This window comes from Dermacentor variabilis, chromosome 4 (assembly GCF_050947875.1).
Source record: "Dermacentor variabilis isolate Ectoservices chromosome 4, ASM5094787v1, whole genome shotgun sequence".
Taxonomy (NCBI): Eukaryota; Metazoa; Arthropoda; class Arachnida; order Ixodida; family Ixodidae; genus Dermacentor; species Dermacentor variabilis.
In genome coordinates, this window is record NC_134571.1 from 113,688,220 (window position 1) to 113,710,738 (window position 22,519).

The 22,519-nt window shown below is 46.8% G+C and overlaps 1 protein-coding gene across 3 annotated transcripts in view; it reads left to right on the top strand.

Moving 5' to 3' along the window:
* LOC142579631 (ubiquitin-like modifier-activating enzyme 1) overlaps nucleotides 1-22,519 on the top strand; it is a 52,275-nt gene that overhangs the window by 7,026 nt on the left and 22,730 nt on the right. For 2 of the 3 annotated variants that reach the window (XR_012827430.1, XM_075690025.1), the window contains exons 2-16: nucleotides 4-412; nucleotides 2,414-2,487; nucleotides 3,287-3,455; nucleotides 6,323-6,457; nucleotides 9,839-9,945; nucleotides 10,054-10,144; nucleotides 11,163-11,295; nucleotides 11,412-11,509; nucleotides 11,702-11,848; nucleotides 13,578-13,748; nucleotides 15,289-15,393; nucleotides 15,543-15,623; nucleotides 17,333-17,485; nucleotides 19,718-19,883; nucleotides 20,456-20,652. Coding sequence is in view for 2 of the 3 variants with exons in the window: in XM_075690025.1 (XP_075546140.1) it covers nucleotides 299-412; nucleotides 2,414-2,487; nucleotides 3,287-3,455; nucleotides 6,323-6,457; nucleotides 9,839-9,945; nucleotides 10,054-10,144; nucleotides 11,163-11,295; nucleotides 11,412-11,509; nucleotides 11,702-11,848; nucleotides 13,578-13,748; nucleotides 15,289-15,393; nucleotides 15,543-15,623; nucleotides 17,333-17,485; nucleotides 19,718-19,883; nucleotides 20,456-20,652 (1,941 nt within the window). In the remaining variant the exon portion in view is untranslated. The remainder of the gene's footprint in view (nucleotides 1-3; nucleotides 413-2,413; nucleotides 2,488-3,286; nucleotides 3,456-6,322; nucleotides 6,458-9,838; nucleotides 9,946-10,053; nucleotides 10,145-11,162; nucleotides 11,296-11,411; nucleotides 11,510-11,701; nucleotides 11,849-13,577; nucleotides 13,749-15,288; nucleotides 15,394-15,542; nucleotides 15,624-17,332; nucleotides 17,486-19,717; nucleotides 19,884-20,455; nucleotides 20,653-22,519) is intronic. The other variant, XM_075690026.1, reaches the window with a different exon arrangement.

The following is a 22,519-nucleotide window of genomic DNA, read 5'->3' on the forward strand; positions in this document are numbered from 1 at the left end:
CAGATTCGAAGCAAAAAATGAAATGACGTAAAGGACGGGACATTTGGCAGTGAAGAAAACGTCAACGTGACCAAGGGGCACGCGCGCCGCGCCCAGCACGCGAAGAAGCGAACGGGGGACGCTGAAGTCGGTGTTCGCCGCTAGCCGCGCCCAGGGCCCTGCCGTGCGCCGCCGTCGCAGCTCCCGGTGTCGTGGCGGTCGGCAGACCCGCAGGACTGTCGGCGGGGAGCACGCGGACGAGGCACGCACGACGAGAGAAGCTGCAGCTGGGCCACGCGCGGTCCTCCGATCCGCCGACATGTCCAGGATGTTGCCCCCCTTTACCGAGGAGGAGGAGGAGGACGTCACCCCTCCGGCAAAAAAACGAAGGACCGACGACAGTTCCGGCAACGACGCGTCAGACAAGGCGAATGTGAGTGCACGCATTGCCTTGTAGGCTTAAGTACACGCTTCCTCCTTCCCGATCCACCGTTCCGTTGCTAAAACAGTTTTTTCGCCCTAAGCCTGATGAAACCCGTAAGCAGTTTTCGTAAAAAAGCGCTGAAGACGAAGTAGAAGGAACACATACGGCAGGACTGGCGCCAGTCCTGTCGTATACGACAGGACTGGCGCCAGTTTCGTCGTATGTGTTCCTTCGACTTCGTCTTCGTCTTTAGCGCTTTTTTATGAAAACTGTCAAAATAAACCAACTCGCCCAAATCAGGGTACTGTTGCAAGCCCTTAAAAGCACGTGAACAGTGCCGCGCGTCCAGTCTCGCGGCCCTTTTTTGTATGTGGCGGGCTTTCAGTAAGGCTTAGAAAAAGAAAAAAACTTTCATGCAGCATGTACAGAGAAACAGAAAGATGGATCGGGAATTTTTCGTAGTGGCCTACAGTATTCTGATTGACAATGTTAGGCGAAAAAAAAAACATGTCTGACTTGCTTCAAGTGAGGGCAGACATTGCCATGGTTCGCTTCTGCCCCGTGGCACTCGCATATATTTATACTGTGGCACAAGTTACGTAGGACACCCTGTATGTTTATTGTACAGTTGCATATGCCTATAACGACCCGGCTCTAGCTATCTCATTTCTGTATTGTTTTTTTTTCTCACCAGTACTGTTAACGTATTAACGTTAACTTCGCAGCCCTAACGCCTTGTTTTCGCTATAGCGACGCAGGCGTGATAAAGGTGCCACACTGACGTCTGCGTCACGCGTGGTGCCTACAGCGCGGCTGTATAGTGTAAGCGGTACATATTTATTTCAAATGTAATAATCCAGGAAATCCACGGCGCGAAATAGGCGCAGACAGAAAGCACACACGATAGGAGGGGAGCCCGTCTGGTCGATGTGTGTTCTCTGTCCGCGTCTATGATGCGCCGTCGATTTCTTGGAGTATGACACATCGACTAGCTCGAACCAAGGCTCTGCTTCTTTCAAAAGGTTTCACAGATGCCGTTGAACTGGTACTGAAAAGTTAAGACTGCGAAGGAAAGTCGTTAGCGAGGGTTACGCAAAGCGGGAAGCCCAGGGAAATGAAAAGTATACAGGTGCATATATATATATATATATATATATATATATATATATATATATATATATATATATATATATATAATGCAAGCCGATCACTGCCGTGCTTGGGGATAAATTGCCGGATTTCAAACGCAAAGACTACCCGTGACTTGAAATTTGAGCGTCTGTTTCTTTGATTGTGTTACGTTTCGCCTACGACGCGCGGTATAGGCGGCGCGGATGCAACGGACGCCGGTGCTTCGTTCACAGCGGCGGACATTTTGGCCCGTTCAGCGCTGCCGCAACGCTTCCCGCCAAGCGCGTCGAGGCACGTTTCAATGCCACGTGTCTTCGTGTGTGCGTGTGTATGTGTGTGCATGTTGGTGCCCACGCTTGTCAAAGCGCGGCAGCCGGGGAGAGGAGCTCCCCAACTGTGAAGCGAGGAGGTCTGACCGGCGCCGGCCCGGCGGATGCGTTACTTCTCGTCTCAACGTGTCCGTGCGCCGCCGTCACGTGCGCCTCATCCCGAGCCGTTCCTTCTTGCCCTCGACTCCGAGAGTATAAAAGCAGCTGCCCCCGGACGCCAAGAGAGAGGCTTCGAATTCTTCCGTCGAGTAACGTGCTCTCCCGTCTCTCCACTTCGGTCAACCTGACCGGCCGCTCTTTTGCGATGCTAGAATAAACAAGTTGTTCTGTTAGCAGTCGACTCATGCTTTGCCAGGACCTTCGGATGCTTCCAGCTGTGCCCCAGGCCGCCAGGCCAACGCTACCCTTGGGGCTTGCGACCCATTTGCAACAATTGTGAGAGTTTGCATCTTCTCTGTTTCAGTGACTTAGTATAGGTTTTTGTCTCGGATTGGTTGGGCAGTTACTTTCTCTCTTACACTGACCGTGCCGTCTGCATTTGCACGCGCAGGGACTACAGGCCCCGGCTAACTCGTCAGCACAGAACCCGCCAGAGATTGACGAGAGCCTCTACTCCAGACAACTGTAAGTTGACCTGTCACGTGATGCCTGGGGTGCTTACCGAAGTAAGCGTGAAACCTATTGCATCGCGTCTTTTTTTTTTTTCATTTCAACGCGCAAGCGATTTTTTTCCCGAATTTCGCATCAACTTCTGGTCAACTTGGGCCTGCACTGGCCTGTTTTTATTTTCGTGGACGAGAGAAGTTCTATATCGGCCTCACTCTCAGTAGCATGCTAAAATACCTTGTCTGCAATCTTGCAGCTAAGCGAAATTCCGTATTGCCACTCGCTCGCCGGGGTTCGTGTTTCTTTATTTCCACCATCACTCTAAAACATGCCTTACTTTAATTTTTGTTCATCTTTTTTTTATGGCAGGACTCTTTCCCCAGTTTATATGCCTAAACGAGAAGCTCTTTCTATTTTTGGTTTTGTTTCTCTCGTGTTGTTTCACTAACTTCCTGCAGAAATAAGACTTGTTTGATGACTGGCGCACATTTGACGCGTAATATTAGTTTAGGCTGACAATTGACTTAATTAGCACACAGGGTGACCTGGAAACGGAACGTTCACGGAGAACCTGTATCCTCGCAGGTCACGTACTTTGGTTCTGAGACCAAATATTATTATACAACTGCTTGGTTGCCTCGTTAGTGCTTTTGTAACGTATCGTGCTTTTCTCAGTTTTTGTTTTTATACTTGCGAATGCCGGCCGTTACCCGTTAGGCAGTGGAGTAACAGCGGGGGAGGCGGTCACTTGCAATGCGTAGGCGTTCGCAAGAAAGATGAGCAAAAAAAAAAAACACACGTGGCTCCTTTTTCACAGCTACGTGCTCGGGCGCGACGCCATGTTACGCATGGCACAATCGGACGTGCTGATATCCGGTATGGGGGGACTGGGCGTGGAGATCGCCAAGAACGTCGTTCTGGGGGGCGTCAAGTCGGTCACCATTCACGACACGGCCGTTTGCACACGAGACGATCTTTCATCGCAGGTGAGGACGTTTCTTTTTTTTTTCTTTTTTCATTCGTGCCGTATTCCCTCAGGTGTCGTCATAGGAGCGGGCACCAAATAGTGTTTAAACCGCGTCAATCTCCAGCGTTTGATGAAATAGTTGTTAATATGATTGGATTTTTGAGCACTTCACGTACAGTAGCTAATAGTAGGTTGCACATTTCGTATTAGTTGTTTTCATTGACTGCCAGCTTGCCTCTTCTGCCTTTTCTTGTAACTGCAGTTTAGACGACGTTGTCGGTAAACCGGGGAGATAAGTGTCTCTTCTTGCCTTTGTCTACTGCTACTTTGCGCTTGCGGTTTTAATTGTTGCATCGTGTTATCGTGGTGAAACAAGCAGCTCTTGGTATTCGAGTGATTTAGATGGGCGGATTACTTGAGCGCACAACTGCCACTGCGCAATCATAAGTGCGAAATGGGATAGGTGCTTTAATTGAATAGTTTAGACGAGTAAACACATGAACAGAAATTGGTGCGAAGCTCCATAATGCTCAATCCGACTACACCCATCCAGGTGGGGCAGGTTCACGACGAGGCTGGTGTACGAGGAGTAGTTACATCAAACAATGATGTGGCTGAAAATGATGATACAAGCATGTTCCGGACAAAATTGGTCCATTGTTTGCAGGCGTAATTAATAAAATGATTGTTGACTGTCTGAATGAATTTAATATAACCAAAATTACTACGGTTCATAAGCGAGATGATGCTAGTGATCTGAACAGTTGCAAGACAATTTCAGTCCTCCTCCTTCATTTCAAAATGCTTTAGCGTGTTTTCACGACAGACTAACAGGTTCACGGCCCCCTAAGTCGCAAGAGAATCGCAGTACGGTTTCCAGAAAAGCAGGTCCCTAGGACAGGCACGAATGCCCATTAAACATAAGATAGCAGGAACAATGAAAGAAAATTAGTGACGGTTGGTTTATTCTTAGACAAAAATAGTCGCTGTTTTGCCCGAAAGGTGAAGCATCGATAGCGATAGCTATACAAAGTAAGGCTGGTGGTTTTATCGTCAGTATAGACTTACAAGCATTCGCTAATTAACGGTTATTAACCGGCTTAACGGTTATTAAGTTATTACAGTGGATTTACGAACATTCCCTGTACAACAAATCCAATTGCAGTTCAGCCACGCACCCGATCCGACAGCGTAGACGAACGCCGGCAGCACAAAGTATACCTGCCGTGGTTGCTTAGTGGCTATGATGTTGGGCTGCTGAGCACGAGGTCGCGGGATCGAATCCTCGTCGCGGCGGCCGTATTTCGATGGGGGCGAAAACACCCGTGTGCTTAGATTTAGGTGCACGTTAACGAACCGCAGGTGGTCGAAATTTCCGGAGTCCTCCACTACGGCGTGCCTCATAATCAGAAAGTGGTTTTGGCACGTTAACCCCCATAATTTTTTAACACAAACTATGGGAGGTAAACATTGCAGTATCAGGTGACAAAGTTGCTTAACATTGTAGAAAATTAAATTGATTTCGAGAAAAAGCTTATACTTTCAAGAATAAATGCAAGCAGTTTCTGATTACCATTGGCATGTCGTTTTCCATGACAGCAGCAGCACTAGGCATCACAGTGTGTTCTTTTCATAAAATAATAGATTCAGTAAACGCTTTTTGCGTATACAACTTTCTTCTGCTTTTTCTTGCAGCTCAAATAGCATTTCTTTTTTCTGGTCGTCACACTATACGTTCTCTTTATTGCGCCGCGGTTGCTTTTCGGGAGAAATATCACCTCGTTATGGTAGTTATGTGTATATATATCTTAAATTTGAGTAGTACCTTAGACATTTATGACTTTCTTATTACAAGTGATATTTTGTACTTGTAAAGTGGCGTGCATTACCTGCGATACTTCACGTTTTTCTTTTTGAATTTTTGTTCCGAACGGGGTGTACCGGTCCGTCCACAGCTACGTGAACTGAAAAACAATTTGTTTCGACTTCATTTGCATTGTGTAAAGGGGGTCTGGCCAAGTCATGCAAATCCCTGCCTTTAGCCACATACTGCTCTTTGACCTTTTCTGATGACCAAATAAAAGGAAAATAAAAGAGCAATGCGAAGATTAATGTATCGATTGTCCAAGAGCATGGGTTACACACGCGGCGCTGTAGTTTGCTCAGCTGATGCGAGCTTGTGTACAAATATACTTTTAGGTCACCGTGATTTAAAAGAACAATTCTGTAAGCGTGCAGCATACCGACGCCACAGAAACGTCCTCTGTGACCGACGCCACAGAGGACGTTTATTTACCTGTAGGCTGTGAACTCAGCGACTATACTACGAAGACAGCTTCGCTTCGGTCAAATAGTGTTTGTTGCCACAAAGCGGAAAAATATATGGCCTCCCTTTCCAAGGAACGATATCAAAACTCGATAACGCCTCAAGGTCTGAATAACCTACAAATGCTAGTTGTTTTTTTTTTTTGTAGGAACGCTCGCGCTGCACTACAATACATATTTTCTTTGGACGCACTTTAGATATTATAAAGTTGATTCAAAATCTGACGATATTGTTTCACGTCTATTGCCTTGCGGCAGTAGCTTCCTCGCTAGGCGATACAGCAGAATATATTTTACAATGATTGGGGCGGGGTCAAGACTATATTTGCTTAAGCTTTAGTATCAGCACGGTTCAATTTCTCAATGAAAAGAAATGGCGCGTTCAACCTAGAGGCTCAAATGTAGTCAGAGTGAAGCCGAAGATTTGGCTCTTTATACTGAAAGGGGCCTCAGCAATTGATACGTGTTTGGGAATATTGCTGCATGTCCTGATAGGATGACGTATTGCACCACGAACAGTGCTTGCCGCCGCCTACACTGTGATGCTTGTATGTTTTCCAGTACTACCTAAGCGAGGAGAACCTGGGCGAGAACAGAGCCTCCGCTTCCGAGCCATGGCTGACGCAACTTAACCAATACGTGTGTGTGAAGACCTATACGAAGCCACTGTCCCCTGACTTTGTGGAGAAGTTCAGTGTAAGTGGCAATGTTCTGGAGCTAACGCACGAGTGAGATTATGTAGCTTGCATTGGTTCCTATGACATCGTAGCTAGCGTCACTGGAATTCCGAAAATCACCTGCAGACCGCGGTGAGAGTGTGCAAAGCTTATTTTCGGGCTTGAGAATTACCCGTCATTAATCTGCATTCTCTAAATGTTATACTCGGATTGGTCGGAAGAGGTGACATCAGCAAAAGCGGAAACCAAACGATGACAAAGCGGAGGGCGGGATGCACAGGGCCGAATTCGCAAAAGCTTTCCGCTTGTGAGTGCTCTTTGCCATTGGCTGTCCGCCTATGATAAATATATGTCCACCGACAGATTTGGTTGAAAAGTACTCTTACGAACAATTAGAGCGTAATAACTTTTTGTGAACGAAAGTTATTGTGGGTAGTTAGGCTCAAGGGGTCCAGTTCGCACATCAATTCGATAGTTGTTATCAGTAATATGAGCCGGGCAATCGTGTGATGAACATAGTTTAGCCAGTGGGGCCTACCAATGATTCAGACAAGCTTTACGCACCAATATATTTGTGAATTCAGCCTCACATGTATGTAGTGACCGGGGCGTTCATTTCCATAAGGTCCGTTAGGCACATGCTTAGGTCTCTGGGCTTTGTCAAAGTTTCTTCGTAATTCAGAAAGGAAGAAAGGAAGAATAGCGCCAATTTTTTCCAATGAAATCAGATTCAGTAGTTCGAAAGCATGAAAGTTATGTTTGCGAGGCATGATCGTGAACTAACGTCTATATTCAATAAACGAAAAGAAACTGTGAATTGTCACTATTATAAGTGCCGGCACGTAGCGGCTGTTTTTCTATAAGCTTGTTAGCAATAAGCTGCTACTTTGTTTAGTCTTGCGTTGCTGCCTTCATTGCTGGCTTTAGAACCTAGACTGTGTCGCTCTCCGACACTTGGCTTCGTGTTCCCACTTGCATGCGGCATCAAGCTGGGCACTTAAAGGCGCGGATTTCGACACCCATTTGCAGGCTGTTTTCTCACTTTCGTGCTCCACTCAAGACAGCCCTTTCCACGTGCTGTTCGATGCCTTCATTCCACAGTCCACGCTGCGGCTGCTGCCGCGTATTAACAATGGCCGCTTTAGCAAGGCTACGGAAAGTCACAATCGTAAACTTTCGTTGCAAGCACACGCGGAGCAGTCCGTGGAAAGCGCCGAGACAAACATGTGCTGGCCTCGAGGGCCACGGCGCTGCTATAGCTATGACGTAGAAAGTGACATCACGGGACTCGCGTTCACGCCTCTGCCGTAGCCAACGCAGCTCGCTGGCTGGGCGACTGGAGCCTTTATTATAGGGTTGTAGATAACGTGTTCCATTGCCAACTTGGCAATTTAGAAGGCCCCTTTTACAGCGTGGTTTACTGCTCGGTGCCGCAGTGCCGGACGAATTCGAAAAAAAAAAGCCCCCCAAAAATGAAGCGGAAGCGAGATGCTTGGCTGATAAATGTCACTGAAAACGAAAAAAAAAATGTGGTCTGCCAAAGAGTCGAGCAAGCGATGCACACAGGTCTTGTAGCCTGATCACTTGATATGACATCAGTCGAAATACCCGGTGCGGAGACGCATGCGACCTGGCGACGTATTCTCGGACGATCACTTTCGGCGATAGTAGTATCACCTTCGCATGAGGCAGTGCTCAACCAGCCAATCAGATCATCCGGTTTCGCTCAACCAGCCAATAAGCGCGCACTGAAAGTGATATCGCCGAAATCGATCGTCCGAGTGTATGTCTCTTGCGTGCGCGCACATAGGGGAAGCATTGGATTGAGGTGACAAAAATAAAAGCTGTTGAAGTTCCACGTATTATAATATACCGGCGATAAATCAACGTCCCGCGATAATTTTGGCGAAAGTGACAAGCTACACTCTCTACGACAAATGCTCTGAACAGTACTCTTATTGCGGCAACAGTTCGTACATCTACTTTTATGAAAGATCACGCGAGCTGAATAACCAATGTGAAAGCATTAGGTTGCTCACTCGCCACAACCCTTTGCTGCCCTACGCACTAGACCGGGATGTAGTACGAACTAGGTTGTTTTGCAGCCAAGATGCGACACATAGGACGCATAAAACTTACAAACACTCGGAATTAACAATGACTGAACCGTTGGCGATGCCGAATACTTGGCACCTGTGTCACGTGATGTCGCCTTCCACGTCACGGAGAGATTGCAGCAGGTGGCGCCACGGTATGTCCACGAGGCCAATAGCAATTTAATAGGGGCGACATTAAAAAAAAAGTTCACTTACGCTAGAACTGTTCGCAAGAGCACGAAGCAGCCAATCGGGACAACGGACATATCATTACCAAAGGCGGCTGGCCAATGAGGCGCAGCACTTACGAACTAAATGTTTTGCGCTTTCGGCTCCAGGGGCGCTATGCAGGGTGCCCCGAGTTTCTCGCTCGCCTGAGTTTGCTTGACGACAGACAGGGAACAAAGATGGCGTGGAGCGCGCGAAAGCAGCAGACGACAAAATGTCGAGATGAAGCCACCTATGAAAACACGAGCGCCCCTGTGTCCGCCACTTCCTCGTTTCAATTAGGCAGACGAGTGGGCCATGTTACGCGCAAGCGGCGCTTATTGTTATCAGCGCAATATCGCGATACCGTGAGTGTCACGGGCGCGTCTCCTCTTGCGGACATTTTCTGCCTATCCACCGTCGCAAGCATGCGAAGAATACAGACTTGGCGGACTCCCTCGCCAACCCTTTCATTTCTTTCGAATGCGTTAAAAGGCAATTTTTGTAATAACTTATTTACAGAGGTGATGTACTGGGTGGAACAATAAGAGATGGAACGGACGGTCTGACCACGTTACTCCTCTTTTTTTTTTTTTTTTGTTCAGCCACCCGTGAGGTAGCGCCCCAATGATAACCCAAGAGTGAATCTGGATAAACCTATGAAATTGCAGCCGTGTCGAGGGTTGCATTTTATGCCTTGATACAGTTAGCCCATTCGTCTAAGGGCGTCGGCAGAGCTCGCGGAGATCCTGAACTTTGCCAAACTCAGGCCTTCCTTGCATAGCACCCCAGGCCCGTAATCGCAAAAAGCTCTTACCCTAGAACTGTTCGTAAATTAAAATTTCGTCCAATCTTGACGCTGGACGCGTAATTTAGCTAAGGCCGACGCGCGTTTTCAACGGCCTGTATTGAAATGTCATGTGACTAACTACACGTCGCACTCTCTACAAATTGAGGCGCCTTGTTGTAACTACAGAGTTGGCAGCTAAATCAAAAAAAAAAAAACACGGAATATCTTAGTAACGCTGTTCCCTTACTGTTCAGCATATACGCCACCAAGCCCAAGCTTCTCTCACAACCAGATTGTGTCCTTCTAGGTGGTGGTACTGACCGAGACTCCGCTGGAACAGCAGCAGCTCGTTTCGGACTTCACCCGCGGACACAACATTTCTCTAATTGTGGCCGATACCCGGGGCCTTGCTGGGTGGGTCCCGCAGCCGAGCGCCGTTTTCACGTAGCGAAACGCCGTTTCTCAAAACGCTCCGTAAAACCGGAGTTTGTGTCAACGCGTTCTCGCCTTCTCGAACCGCAGGCAGATATTCTGCGACTTCGGCGAAAACTTCCGAGTGCTGGACACGAACGGAGAGCAGCCGCTGTCTATATTGATCGATTCCATCACCAAGGTATGTAAGAAAGCACGTGGGGGGGGGGGGGGGGGGGGGGGGGGGGAGCTCGTCTATAAATTTGAGAACGCATTCTTGCAGGGCTTAGCGGGGAAAACAAAAAAAAAAATAGATGTCTTTTTTTATTCAGGAAGCCACTTTTACCCGTATCGTTTTGTCTGGTCTCGCGCATTGTTAACTTGGTGTACCTTAGACATAACAGCAATTTAAACTGGCCCAGCCACTGTGCACAGTCGGTGCAAGATAGATCCAAATAGAGGCTCTATTCTCGACACTCATGGCGACTGCACGGACGCCATTATCCGCCATGTTGACTCTCTGATTGGCAGTCGAGAGCTCACGTGCCTTGAAATTTGTGCCGGAAAACGTACTGAATAATGAACGAATATAGATACGACAAGTTAGGGCGCGCTTGTCCATCGCGGGTTGCTGAAATGTTGAGGCTTTGTAAAAAAAAATATTTTGCATTATTTGCTTCACTCGCGCTACATGGTATTTGTGTTTTGTTCGAGCACGTCTACCGTTGTATAGGTCTTTATTCCGTTGTTAGCTTCATCAAGTGGTTTTGAACGAAAAGAGAATGAATTGCGAGAAGTTGCGATAATTTTGCGATATTAAGCGAGAACTGCCTGTTTCTCATTTAGTCTTACGTTCTGTCCAGCCCACCTATTCGACAATACTCTACCTAACCGGTGGCCTGGGCCACTTCTTGTTTTATCGTCCGTACACATTATTAACGCATAATGTGGCGAAGAAATCGCGGAACAGGCACATTCTCCGCTCATAAAATGAAAGGTTAAAACACATATATTGATGAAAGCGGAACCTTGACTTTATCCCCCGAGCGTTTTAGAAAAGTGGACCGAAACGTGATTGAAAAGCACCTTGTATGGTGGACAGTATCAGTGCGAAAACAGGCGTGGATTTTTCGCTCTCGTTCGTTATGGTCACGGAATAAGATAAACTCTATCTTACACCGTGGTTACGTGATATCTCTCTACTCTGCGCACCTGGGCAGGACGAGGAGGGCGTGGTGACCTGCCTGGACAGAATGCGGCACGGCTTCGAAGACGGAGACTACGTCACCTTCTCTGAAGTCAAGGGCATGACCGAGATAAACAACTGCCCACCGATGAAAATCAAGGTGCTCGGTGAGTGAGCTGTTCTTCTAGTGGCAGCGGAAGCATCGCTTAGAGTGTAAAGTCTTCGCCTTAGTGCGATGCTGTAGAGTCCTTGCATTTTCCTGGTGTGTTTTACGCTCATCCAGGTCCCTACACCTTCTCCATCGGCGACACAACGCAGTTCGGTGAATACACTCTAGGTGGCGTCGCAACCCAAGTAAAGATGCCAAAGGACATCAAGTTTGTGAGTTCTCTTACGTTATTTTATCGAGTGTAGGGTACTGTTTGTCAGTTGCTTTTAGGTTATCAAGTATAGGGTATTCAAGCTGATTGAAATCCCTGTGCGCTTCTATCGTATGTGCGGCCTTGCCTTTTTGTGGTTATTTCTTCACAGGAAGCGAGCCGCTGATGGTCTGCCTGTTCTGTGCATATGCAGAAATCTTTAAGAGAGTCCATGGCTGAGCCGGACTTCGTCATTTCGGACTTCGCCAAAGTGAACCGTGCACCTCAGCTTCACCTGGGTTTCCAGGCTCTTCACGAATTTCACGAGTTGCACTTACGCCTTCCTCGGCCATGGAACAAGGTACGTCATCATCACAGTGGGCTAGATCACTACCTGTATAGTGCAACGTCGGCCAAGATGTCTACATGTAATTGGAATGTGTTGTAGAAATGAGCGCGACGACAAAATTCAGTAGTAGAGTATCTATTTATAAATATTGAGCAGGCGATAAGACGCATGGCTGAGCAGCATAAAACGCTACATCCATGCCTTTTGCACTGGAAATTTGCAACGCAAGATATTGGTCAATCTGTGTTTTTTATTTCTAGTGCTGGCATCGCAACGTTTTCTTTCCACGTCTTTTGTGTTGACAGATCTTTTCTAATTGCTCTCACCACGTGACCACATACTTCCTAGGATTACAGTGAGCGCGACCGTATTTATTGCCACGCGGCAATAAAGTTTTACGGAATGTGAGCCGATTTTCGCTCATTTGTTGGCAAGAATAAAAAGTGGTCACTCGATTGCAAGTGTGGTTCAGTTGCTTTCAATATTTTGGTGGTTTACCTTCATTCTAAATTAGGACGTGTATCCGCAACATTCCTGCCTAAGTGTAGTCTGTTATTGGCTATCGTAGCGGTGATTGTCTCGCTATCATAACGATGCTTGTCAAATAACGCCCTCATACGATAACTAATAGATCATTTTCACTAATACGAGCTTCATTGCTTAGAAGAAGCAAAAGCGACCGTGTACACTTTGGTATGTCCTTCCACTAAAAGAAATTCGCAATTTCACCCGAAAGGCAAAGCAACGATTGCGATAGCAAATTATTAGACAGTTGTACGAAGTAAGAAATATAGATTTATAGGCCGTAAAAACTTGCAAACGTCCTCTAACTAAATTAAGAATCCTGGTGTCAAGCGCACACACACAAACATGAACACATCTCAACGCTGGCGGGAGGAAGAGCAGCAGCAGCAGCGAGCGAATCGACCTTCGTGCGGCCTTTTGCTTCAACGTGACCGAAGCGGCAAGAACACAGCGCGCACACGAAGTTGTGAGCTCTCGGCGCGTCTCGACTGTGTACGCATCGCCGATCGCTTTCAAGATAGGGTCCACGCGGCCGCGCTCAGCCACCCCTCCCCTCCTTTGCCTTGCGATCGATGAAAGACGCTGCACTTTCTCTCCGCCTTCCTGCCTTACGCGTGCGAGATCGAGCCACCGTCCTCGGCTCACCCACGCAAGATTTCATTCGCCCCTACAGCATACGGCGCGCGGCCACGATGTTATCGCACTTGGACGTTATACAAAACATCACGGCAACGCCGACGCCGGCAGCGGTAGAAATGCGCCTTATCTATATAACTGCTACGGCAATAAAACATATTTGCAAAACCTTTAATCTACGAATACCACTTTCGAACCAACAAGTGTGAAACTTCTGGTGTTTGAAACGGAACGCTTTCAACCTCTTTTCAATTATCGTTCCATATACTGATACTAAATAAAAATTAAATATATTTGAGAGGAAAGTCCACACCTACGTTTTCATAGTGGGCGCACAAATCGATTAAAATTATATGAAGTAGCGCTTTCCATATAACCCAAGGCGTAGTTCGTAGTTTCGTTTATAAATAGCGAATTTCAAAAGTGAAACTTGTACATGGTACGCTTCGGGACCTAAGGTATGCTGCCCGAAGCGGAATGTCTTCGCATAGACATTAGCTGACTTGATACATGACGTTGACATCTTGCTTCGTCATCTTGTCCATGAGATCCGTCCGCTAAGCGACCGTGGCCATTGCAGGACGATGCAGCGGAGGTTGTCCAACTAGCCAAGAAAAAGAACGCTGCTATGCCCACACCACTGGAAAGCGTAGACGAGAAGCTGATCACGACTCTGTCATGCGTATCGGCGGGCTCCCTGTGTCCCATGCAGGCGGTGATCGGAAGCATCGCTGCCCAGGAAGTGATGAAGGTGGGTTCCTCGCTCGTTGCCCGTTTGGCCTGAGCTCACGAGGCCCCATTGCAAATTTCGGTTATACACTGGAAACGTAAAGCACCGTCTAATAAGCGTGTTACGAAAACAATGTTTCTAATAGGATAAGTATAGGAAGAAATTGAAGAAAGTAACTACCCTGCTGTCATGCCGCCAGGAGGCGAGAGTTACTGCCAACGGAGACGCTCTCACCCTCTGCATCTTGTAGCGTTTCCAAGCGGTGCTTTTTTCCCCTGCTTTCTCCCATACCGTAGTCGAGCAATGTACCGCGGCGTAAGCCCCGCCTCCTTTCTTGCAGAGTTGCGCCTCCCGCTTTGATTGGTCATGGTCATAACTGGTTGATTGGTCATGGTCAGTGACGAAACGCGCACGCCAATGAGGAATGTGCGTGCGTATGACCGTGGCTCTGCGGCTGGCAGGGCGCTGTAAACGAGAGCGAGGGAGTGCGGCGTTTGCTTAGAAATTTCAGCTGATCTCGCGGCGCACAGCGCCGTAATGTTTCGCAGACATGATTGTCTCCGCATCAGGTATACGCGGCGATCGTCTGTTAAAAAATGGCCGAATGTGGCGAGGGGCCCTTTAAGGGTGTACATCCAGGTGGCTGTGCTGCGCAGAGTCAGCTTCTAAAGCTCAGCTTTGTAAGCTTTCTATGAGTGCCGTGAAATGGGCTACGTACTTAGTAGATACTTCGTTCTTACATGGGCTGCGTACTTAAGCAGACACTTAGTAGAGCCAAAATACTTGCTGCCGCTGCCTTCTTGAATATAAAAGGGTGCTTAGAATAAGGTTTACAAATCGTGCATGCTTTCCTTGCTACTGATATGAACATGATGTCAAATCAATATGAACACGCTGTGATGGAGAATGTTATTATAGGCCGCGCAAGCATTTTCTTTAGAACTGTGTAGAAAATCAACAAACTTATTGAACTCCATGCGGAAGCGTTTCGAAAGGACCACATAGTGATGAAAAACCTTGAGTTGCCGGACACAGCTTAGCCGTTGAAGCTAAGCAGCGAATCACCCCCCTCCAAACAACTCCCCCCCCCCCACACACACAAAAAGATAGAGAAAAAAGAAAAACGAGCACGAAGGCGACGTTCCGTCACTATAACCGCGAACGATGGCATTGCGACAACTTTGTTACTCTTTGTATTTTGATTTCTAAGTCTCTCGACCGTAGTTTTGGACAAAACCAAAACGAGTTCGCCCATTCGCTTATTGGTAGGTGTAAATGCCTTGTAGAACAGTCAAATGTGACAGAAAAGCAGGCATTAGCTTTTTAAGATTCTCACGCACGCAATGTGAGACTATATATAATACCATTCGTGGTCCTCGAATGAATTTTGTGTGTCCTGTTTAGTAGGGAACATAAGCTGCCTTCACAAACCGCGAATTGACTGATAGAATTGGCAATTGCTTTTGCTTATAGGCAGCCGCATAACGCAATATTTGCTGTTTGCACGTATTTCACTCCCTCGATCACTTTCACGCTGTTCGGTTTATTTATTACCTCACAGGCGTGCAGTGGAAAGTTCATGCCGATCCAGCAATGGCTCTATTTCGACGCTTTCGAGTGCCTCCCAAAGGGCGGAGACGTTCCGGAAGCGGCTGCCAACGCAATGGTGAGCTTTCTACAGAGTAAAGACTGTCAGTATAGTTTCGGAATGATTCGTTGCGTTGGCCAGGAATTCGCCAGAATTTTCGCCGTCGCTGCAGATTTCTTTGTTCAGAAGTGTGCGGCTTTCTTCATCCTCTTGTCTTCACTGTGCAGGAGCGTACCCGTTACGCTGCACAGACCCGGGTTTTCGGAGTCGATGTGCAGGACCAGCTGATGGCTCAAAACTACTTTGTGGTGAGGAATTTAATCTTACGCTATCGTTACCTACTTTTTTGTTTGCAATTGCTTTCTTGGGCGAATTTTGCGCGGTCGGCTGTCTTTAGGTTTTTTTTGAGCTATTAGGAATTTCGTATGTTGTGATTAGCCCTGTAATGCCCAACGTATCACATGCATCGACTCTTTTTCACGCTTACAAACACGCTTTCCAGAAGACTTCCGGTTAAACCCTCTGTAACAACACAAGTTACAATAGCCTATAAGTTTACAGAACCCTCCAGCTGGCATCAGTTTTGCTGTGAAGTTGGAATGTTCTACAAGTGAATTTTCTTGTTAAATGCAACAAAAAAGAAAGCCCATGCATGAGATTGACACATGCCGCAGTTTCTTTATATCTGAACACATCAAGAATATGTGCCTACAGCAAACGATGCGCAAAATACTTCCGTTTTCTTGGCTAACTTGACTGTCACAAATGCATGACCGGAAGTTTTCTGGGGTCATGAATGCACTGCTGCCACAGCGTGGACAAAAAAAGGTCTATATTCGATGCTGTCTTAATTCCTCGGGATACTGATTTAGGGGCGTTGAAAATAACGTTCTTAACGCTCTTATTACTTCTCGGGGACTAGCTTACGCAGCCAGTTTGGTTCCGCTTCAACGAATTCAATATCAAGCTATCCGTGCGATTACCTTTTAGTCCTCGCGATTCTGATGTCTCTCCACGTTTTCATTATTTCAATACATTTAGGATTGATCACTTATAGTTCATTACAATGCGTCAATATTTGCCTATCGCATCATTAGCAACCACATTATTCTTAAGTGCATTCGTAGGAAGGAGATTTAACAAGATTTTCATTACGAAATGACCTACTTCTGCAAAACGTTCAATTTCATTACGGCACTCAAGCGACTGGTTTTCAGTAAATAAACTACCGAATATTTTACCTTGTAAGGTTAGGGCTAAATCATCGCTTTAATAATTTTAACGAACTCTGAGGTCGTGCATTTTTTTCTCAGCAGTTAAGTTATAGTTAGCATCACATACCTCACATCGTTTTAGGACTTTAGTTTGTACTTACGTTCCATACTGTAATCTAAATAATCGGTGTAGTGATGTTTTGGTTACGCGTTTATAATCAGCATGCGATCTGATTGTTAGCAGTTTCTTCTTTTTACTAAAATATGTTTTGGACTACCGATGATTGCCAATTATTCGTTCGTCTTGTATCAGCATTGATTTACTATGGCTTTAGCTTGTTTTTACTTAGTTTAATGCTTACGCATTATCGCACCCCCTCCCCCTTTATGCTGAAAATATGAGAGGTCCCATTACAGCGATTTCACATCTGAACTTCCTCTTTTGTGTAGTTTCTAAAATGCATTGCTGCACACTAGATATTGAGTAAATTCTACTTCTCTCCCTTTATTAGCTTTTTTTTATGTGCTGGAGCGTTTGTTCAGTTATGGACAGTTAGCTAACCAGTTACTAAAAAATTAATTACTATACATTTAATATTATTGTACAAATGTACTCTGCATATCCAAATTATAAAGTATTTTTCCAATTTCTCTTGACGTGGAACTGTGTTCGGGCATTAATGGGTTCAAACGGAAGCGGGCAACCAAAATTGACTTTCTTATTTTGCTAACATGTAACCGTTCCTTGTGCTTTTGATGCCCTAATTGGAGCAATGGTTGCGTATTATATACCCCACGCGAAGGTTGGCGCTGGAGCTATTGGCTGCGAGCTTCTCAAGAACTTCGCCATGATGGGCATTGGGGCAAGTGACGGCCTCATTCACGTGACAGACATGGACGTCATCGAACGGTCCAATCTCAACAGGCAGTTCCTGTTCCGACCCGAAGACGTCGGCGTGAGTTATTTATTAGCGTCATCCGTTTTGCGGTGCGCGTTTCTTGCCTGTAAAAACGTTTCGGGAAGCGTAATGTGCACTTTAATGTCTGTATCTGGTTGGGCGCAAAAAAACAGCAGAGTATAGTCGTTTTCTCCTTCTGCGGTTGTAGCTCTTGGATCAGAACACTTCCAGTTATTCTCGCTAGTGGGTAGGAGCGTATGACTTACTTCCCCGTTTTCAGGATAGGGGGTATACTAAAGCGTCACGGCTCTGTGCTTTGAGCGAACGCTGGTCTACGACACCATGTTCTCCCGGGTGCTTGTGCGAAATAGACCCGTGCCCTCATCGTCTCCCTTTCGGTCGTTGCATGAGCGCTCGATCAGGCCCAATTATAGTGCACGCCCCGTCTCGGATACAAGCAAACTGGTCTGCAAGACCACGCTGCAACCTGGCGATAAGATCGGCTCGCGGTGTCCGTCTGTTCCTTAGCTACGCCGATGACTATATGCCTTCGCCGTACGAGGCCACGGCTTCGCCCTTTTTCTGCAACGAAGAAAAATAAGTATTAACGCGCCACCACTGGGATTGGGACGCATTAGTTAGCAAGACCTTTGCGCGCTACATTGATTCAACCTGACCAGTTGGGGCCTGTTGCATGTGAGAAGCGTAATGCGGGCGGAAAATAAACAGCCAACAGCAGGCAACCGCCATTCCACTCGCTGCCGGTTGCCTTGCCTCGACGCTGTAGGTGACGGCTACACTTCGACTTGTACTAGAAACAAGTTTATGTGAATGTGGTTAGGTTGGGCTTCGGCTTCTGAGTAGACTAGGTCGTATGCGAGTCGTATTCAAGTCCCGTATTCACACACACACACATACACACACACACGCACAAAACATTACGCCGGAAGTTTTAGTGAAAGCAAAGTCAACCCAATCCCGATGCTGGACATAATATTATTTGGGGTAGGAGAATAATCGAAGTTTCGAATACGGCTCGAACATTACACCCTATTCTTATTCGTATTCGAGAGTTGCCTCTCCGGTACTTTAGAATAATTCAAATATTGTGCAACAACCGACTGTTAGTCTTGTGCTTCATATGCCAAACGACGGATCGCAAACTATCAAAAGCGGGGAAGGACAAAAGTTTTCGAAGCAATTCAGTCGCAAAATGGGCAATGTAAGTTTTGTTTTTTGGTGTCGTGGCGGAAGCCTACGTGACAACGCGTGATTTTTGCTTGTATTCTGTCAGTAAATGTTTTTTGTAGTCCAGTCATGTAGCAGTTTTACAACCAGTGATTTCATCCCCTTTCTACATGTGTTTACGGTTCACAAGACTTTCAGCAGCGGCTTGTTTTCTTTTTCCTCGCCTCCTGATTTTTCTTTTCTGGCGACCATTTATGTAGCATTTTGTTGAAAGTTAGTCATACAGCAGCTATCCATTCTTATAAAGCTTGTTTGGAACCAGGCCCTAAAGATCTGAGGCCATTTGTGCAATTTCTGAAGTGGCAATTAGTGAAGCTGTGTTGAAAACCGATCCTAATTGTCCATAATAGTTGGCTGTCTTCCTATTTTTCACTTGTGAGTACAAGCATACTGCCTAATTATACCGAAATCATATTCCTTCTATAAATGTATGCGTCTGCGTTGAACTATTCCGTAGTCGATTCGCTATTCGAAGCTTACGATTCGTGTTCGATCTGTATTCGAAAAAAATTATATTCACCCACCTCTAATAATTATTAACCAAAGCGGCCGGCCAATGGAAACGATCACTTAAGAATGAAAAGCTTTGTAAATTCGGCCCCAGAGCCCGTATTTACAAAAAAGATCTTGCACTAGAATTGCTTTTAAGAGAAAATTCAAGCCACTTCCGACGCTGGAAATATTAGGAAAGTGACAGTAAATGACATAAAGCACTTATCAACGAAAAACTTTGGGCCGAATTCAGGATTTTCGTTCTTAATTACTTTGCCATTGGCTAAAGGCCTACCCTGATATGTCCTGCGCAAAAGGATTGTCTGGAATTTGCTCTTAGGAACACTTCTGGCGAGCTTTTCGTCAGTGCGGGCCTTCGTGGATTCGGCCCCAGTTCCTGTAAGCGAACCCTATGTAGTACTGCATAATTGCGCATTTGGCACATGGTAGACTCAAAATTATTTTGCATAAGGTTCACCTCCTTCGACCTATGTTACGGCGATTGCGCTTTTTTTCAAGCGTGTTCTTATGGTTTGACGCCGCGCGCAGCGCATGAAGTCGGCCACAGCCGCGAAAGCTGTCGTTGAAATGAACCCCGACGTGAACATCGCAGTCCACGAGGACAGAGTGGGTCCAGAAACGGAGAACGTATACAACGACGACTTCTTCGATTCCCTCCACGGCGTGGCCAATGCACTGGACAACGTGGACGCGCGTGAGTGTGCAGCCATCTTGGAAATTCTGGGTTGCCGTCACAGCTCGGGAACGCATTGCGAGGGTAGTGGTTGTGGTGGTAGGGGGGGGGGGGCGGAGAAAGGAGCTGTATTATCGTCGTACCTTCCTCTTTACGAAGGCGTAAATGCTTGCTGGAGTTTTTGGACTACATAATTCGCAGTGCGGCCTTGCGTGCGTGCGTGTCCGTTAACAGAATACTGGATATAGCCTATGTCAAGCGACTAGGTCAACCGCTTTCGCAGTATTGAGGTGGGTACCATTGCGTGTCACCTTAAGATCTCAGAACACAGCAAGATATTGAAAGTCAGTGCCTTGAGCCTTGTTAGTGGTAATGAACGTTCCTTTTATTTGTGTGTGTGTAGGGTACACTTTTTCTTCGTGTTTATTATGAAGTGCTCCCCTAGCTCCTAGTGTGACTATAACCGTTCCCTCCCGAAGGCCTTCGCTAAAGCTTTGATTGCGCCTCCTATACATGGGGGCATCGCGAATTTTTACTTTTTTTTGTCACGCACAATAAATAAAGCTATTATCACATTCCCTAACGTCCTGCAGGCCAGTACATGGATAAGCGCTGCGTGTACTACCGCAAGCCGCTGCTCGAGTCCGGCACCATGGGCACTAAAGGAAATGTCCAGGTGGTGAAGCCGGATTTGACCGAATCCTACTCGTCCTCCCACGACCCGCCCGAAAAGTCGGTACCCGTCTGCACAATCAAGCATTTTCCAAATAACATCGAGCACACCCTGCAGGTCTGTATTGTGCCTTTCCTATCCCGAGCGCTTTTTTTTTTTTTTAAGCGAAGAGCTTTAGCGAACCATCGCGGACTTTTGGTGATCGTGGGCTGCTGCTGCTTGTGTCTGGTCGAATAGCTCGTGTGCAGGACAGACAACACTCGTAAAAGAAAGCGGCTTATATGTAGCCCCTTTCTGGCTACAGACGTGCCAGGGACTGGTTCTGCTCTCCACGGAATTACACAATGAAACAAAAGACGGTACCGCGACGAGTGTATGCCTTCAAAGGGGTTCATTCTGTTATTATAGCGAGGCGTTCTGTGCCTTCTTTCCCAATGTTTAGCACGTCTCTTGGTCAGTTTTTCGTCTTGTTGTAAAGTAGGCCGATTCTGGACAAGTAAAATGGGCCGATCGGGAGTCAATGTCCTAGCAAATCAGGACGATCCCCAAGACTGTGTAATTCTCGGTGTGCGGGAAGGCACGTGTTAGCTCTGCGGCAAAACACGTTGGAGAATATGAACAGCAGTGTGGTGTTTAGTTAACCGCTTCACTAAATCTTTTCACATTGATTCGAATATGTGAGTTGGTTCTTCAAGCGGTCTTTCTTACACAATACACCTTATTGGTTTTGTAATACCCCGCATAATTTCCTGCGGATGGAGGCGTTGTGCTGTAATGGCTACGTTGAAAAAGCATAGACATGCAAGTTTCACCGCTGTCGTCGAGCTATTAGAATTTTAAATCACTGCTGAAGCTGTACGTTGCTCGGAGTGCTAGTTGACCTCGGAGCAACTCTGTTTCCCTTGTAAATTGCGTCACTATAGGAGTGGGTAATCCATGGTCTGATGGGTAGCTCATCGCGATGCTGGGCTGAGGGAACAGGGCTCGAAACCACCTGTCAAACCAACTTGAGTCACTCGGTATGTGGCACAGGGCTTGTGCTCCTGTTCAGTGAACTTCTTTGATGCCAACCTGGATCACTTGAAATGTGTCACCTTGCCTGTGCGGCTTTTCAATGAACTTGATGCCAACATCGGATCACTACGGAACATGCCACATAGGCATGTTCCGCTTTTCAGCAAGCCTATTTGACGCCCACTTGGGTAAGTGGGCATGTACGAATGCGCATGTGCCGCTCTTGAACGACAAAAAAAAAGATGTTAAAAAAAACATTCTTCAGAATTTTCTCCAGTGCTCAGCGGAATCGCACCCGCGCCATGTAGCGGCGGCGCCGCTACATGGCGCAGCGTGTGCGGAGTGGAGCGCGAGGAACCCAGCTGCATTAGATGTTTCGGCGTTGACAATAAGGTATCGCTGCAATTGCTGCAATGCTAATCGCAATAACGTCAATATTCATTGTGGGACGCGTTCTGCCCGAATTTTTTTTTTTGTTGTTGAAACTTTGCAACTGCAATCTTTACAACCCTAGAATCTTTTACGGCCAGTTTGTTATGAACAGTATGGGTCTTAGGCAACAGGGCTGCGATCGGAGATCGATGCTCGGCGCGTTCGTACGGTTACCGGCGCGCGCAATTGGCCTACTCCGCGTCGATATCACCAGCCGCGGAGCGCGGCCACGTTTTTGGTGACGTCAAAATGACGACACGCTCCTGTCAATCATCTTGCAACCGAGCACGTCGTCTGCTAGGCGCCGAACGCGACAGAAGCTGGGAAGTTTGGAGCGATCATACGCTCGTACGATACCCGTTTCGCATGGCGCGTCTGGTGGATTGGATTGGATCCAAACGGCTGCTTCGGTCGCGGAATGGCACGTTCCGATCCAATCCATAGTTTAATTATAGAAAATGACGCTTACGATGGGAACTTCTTTTGTTGCATTGGCGTTGCTTGAGGAGGAACGAGAGCAGTGGAGATGCGAAACGCG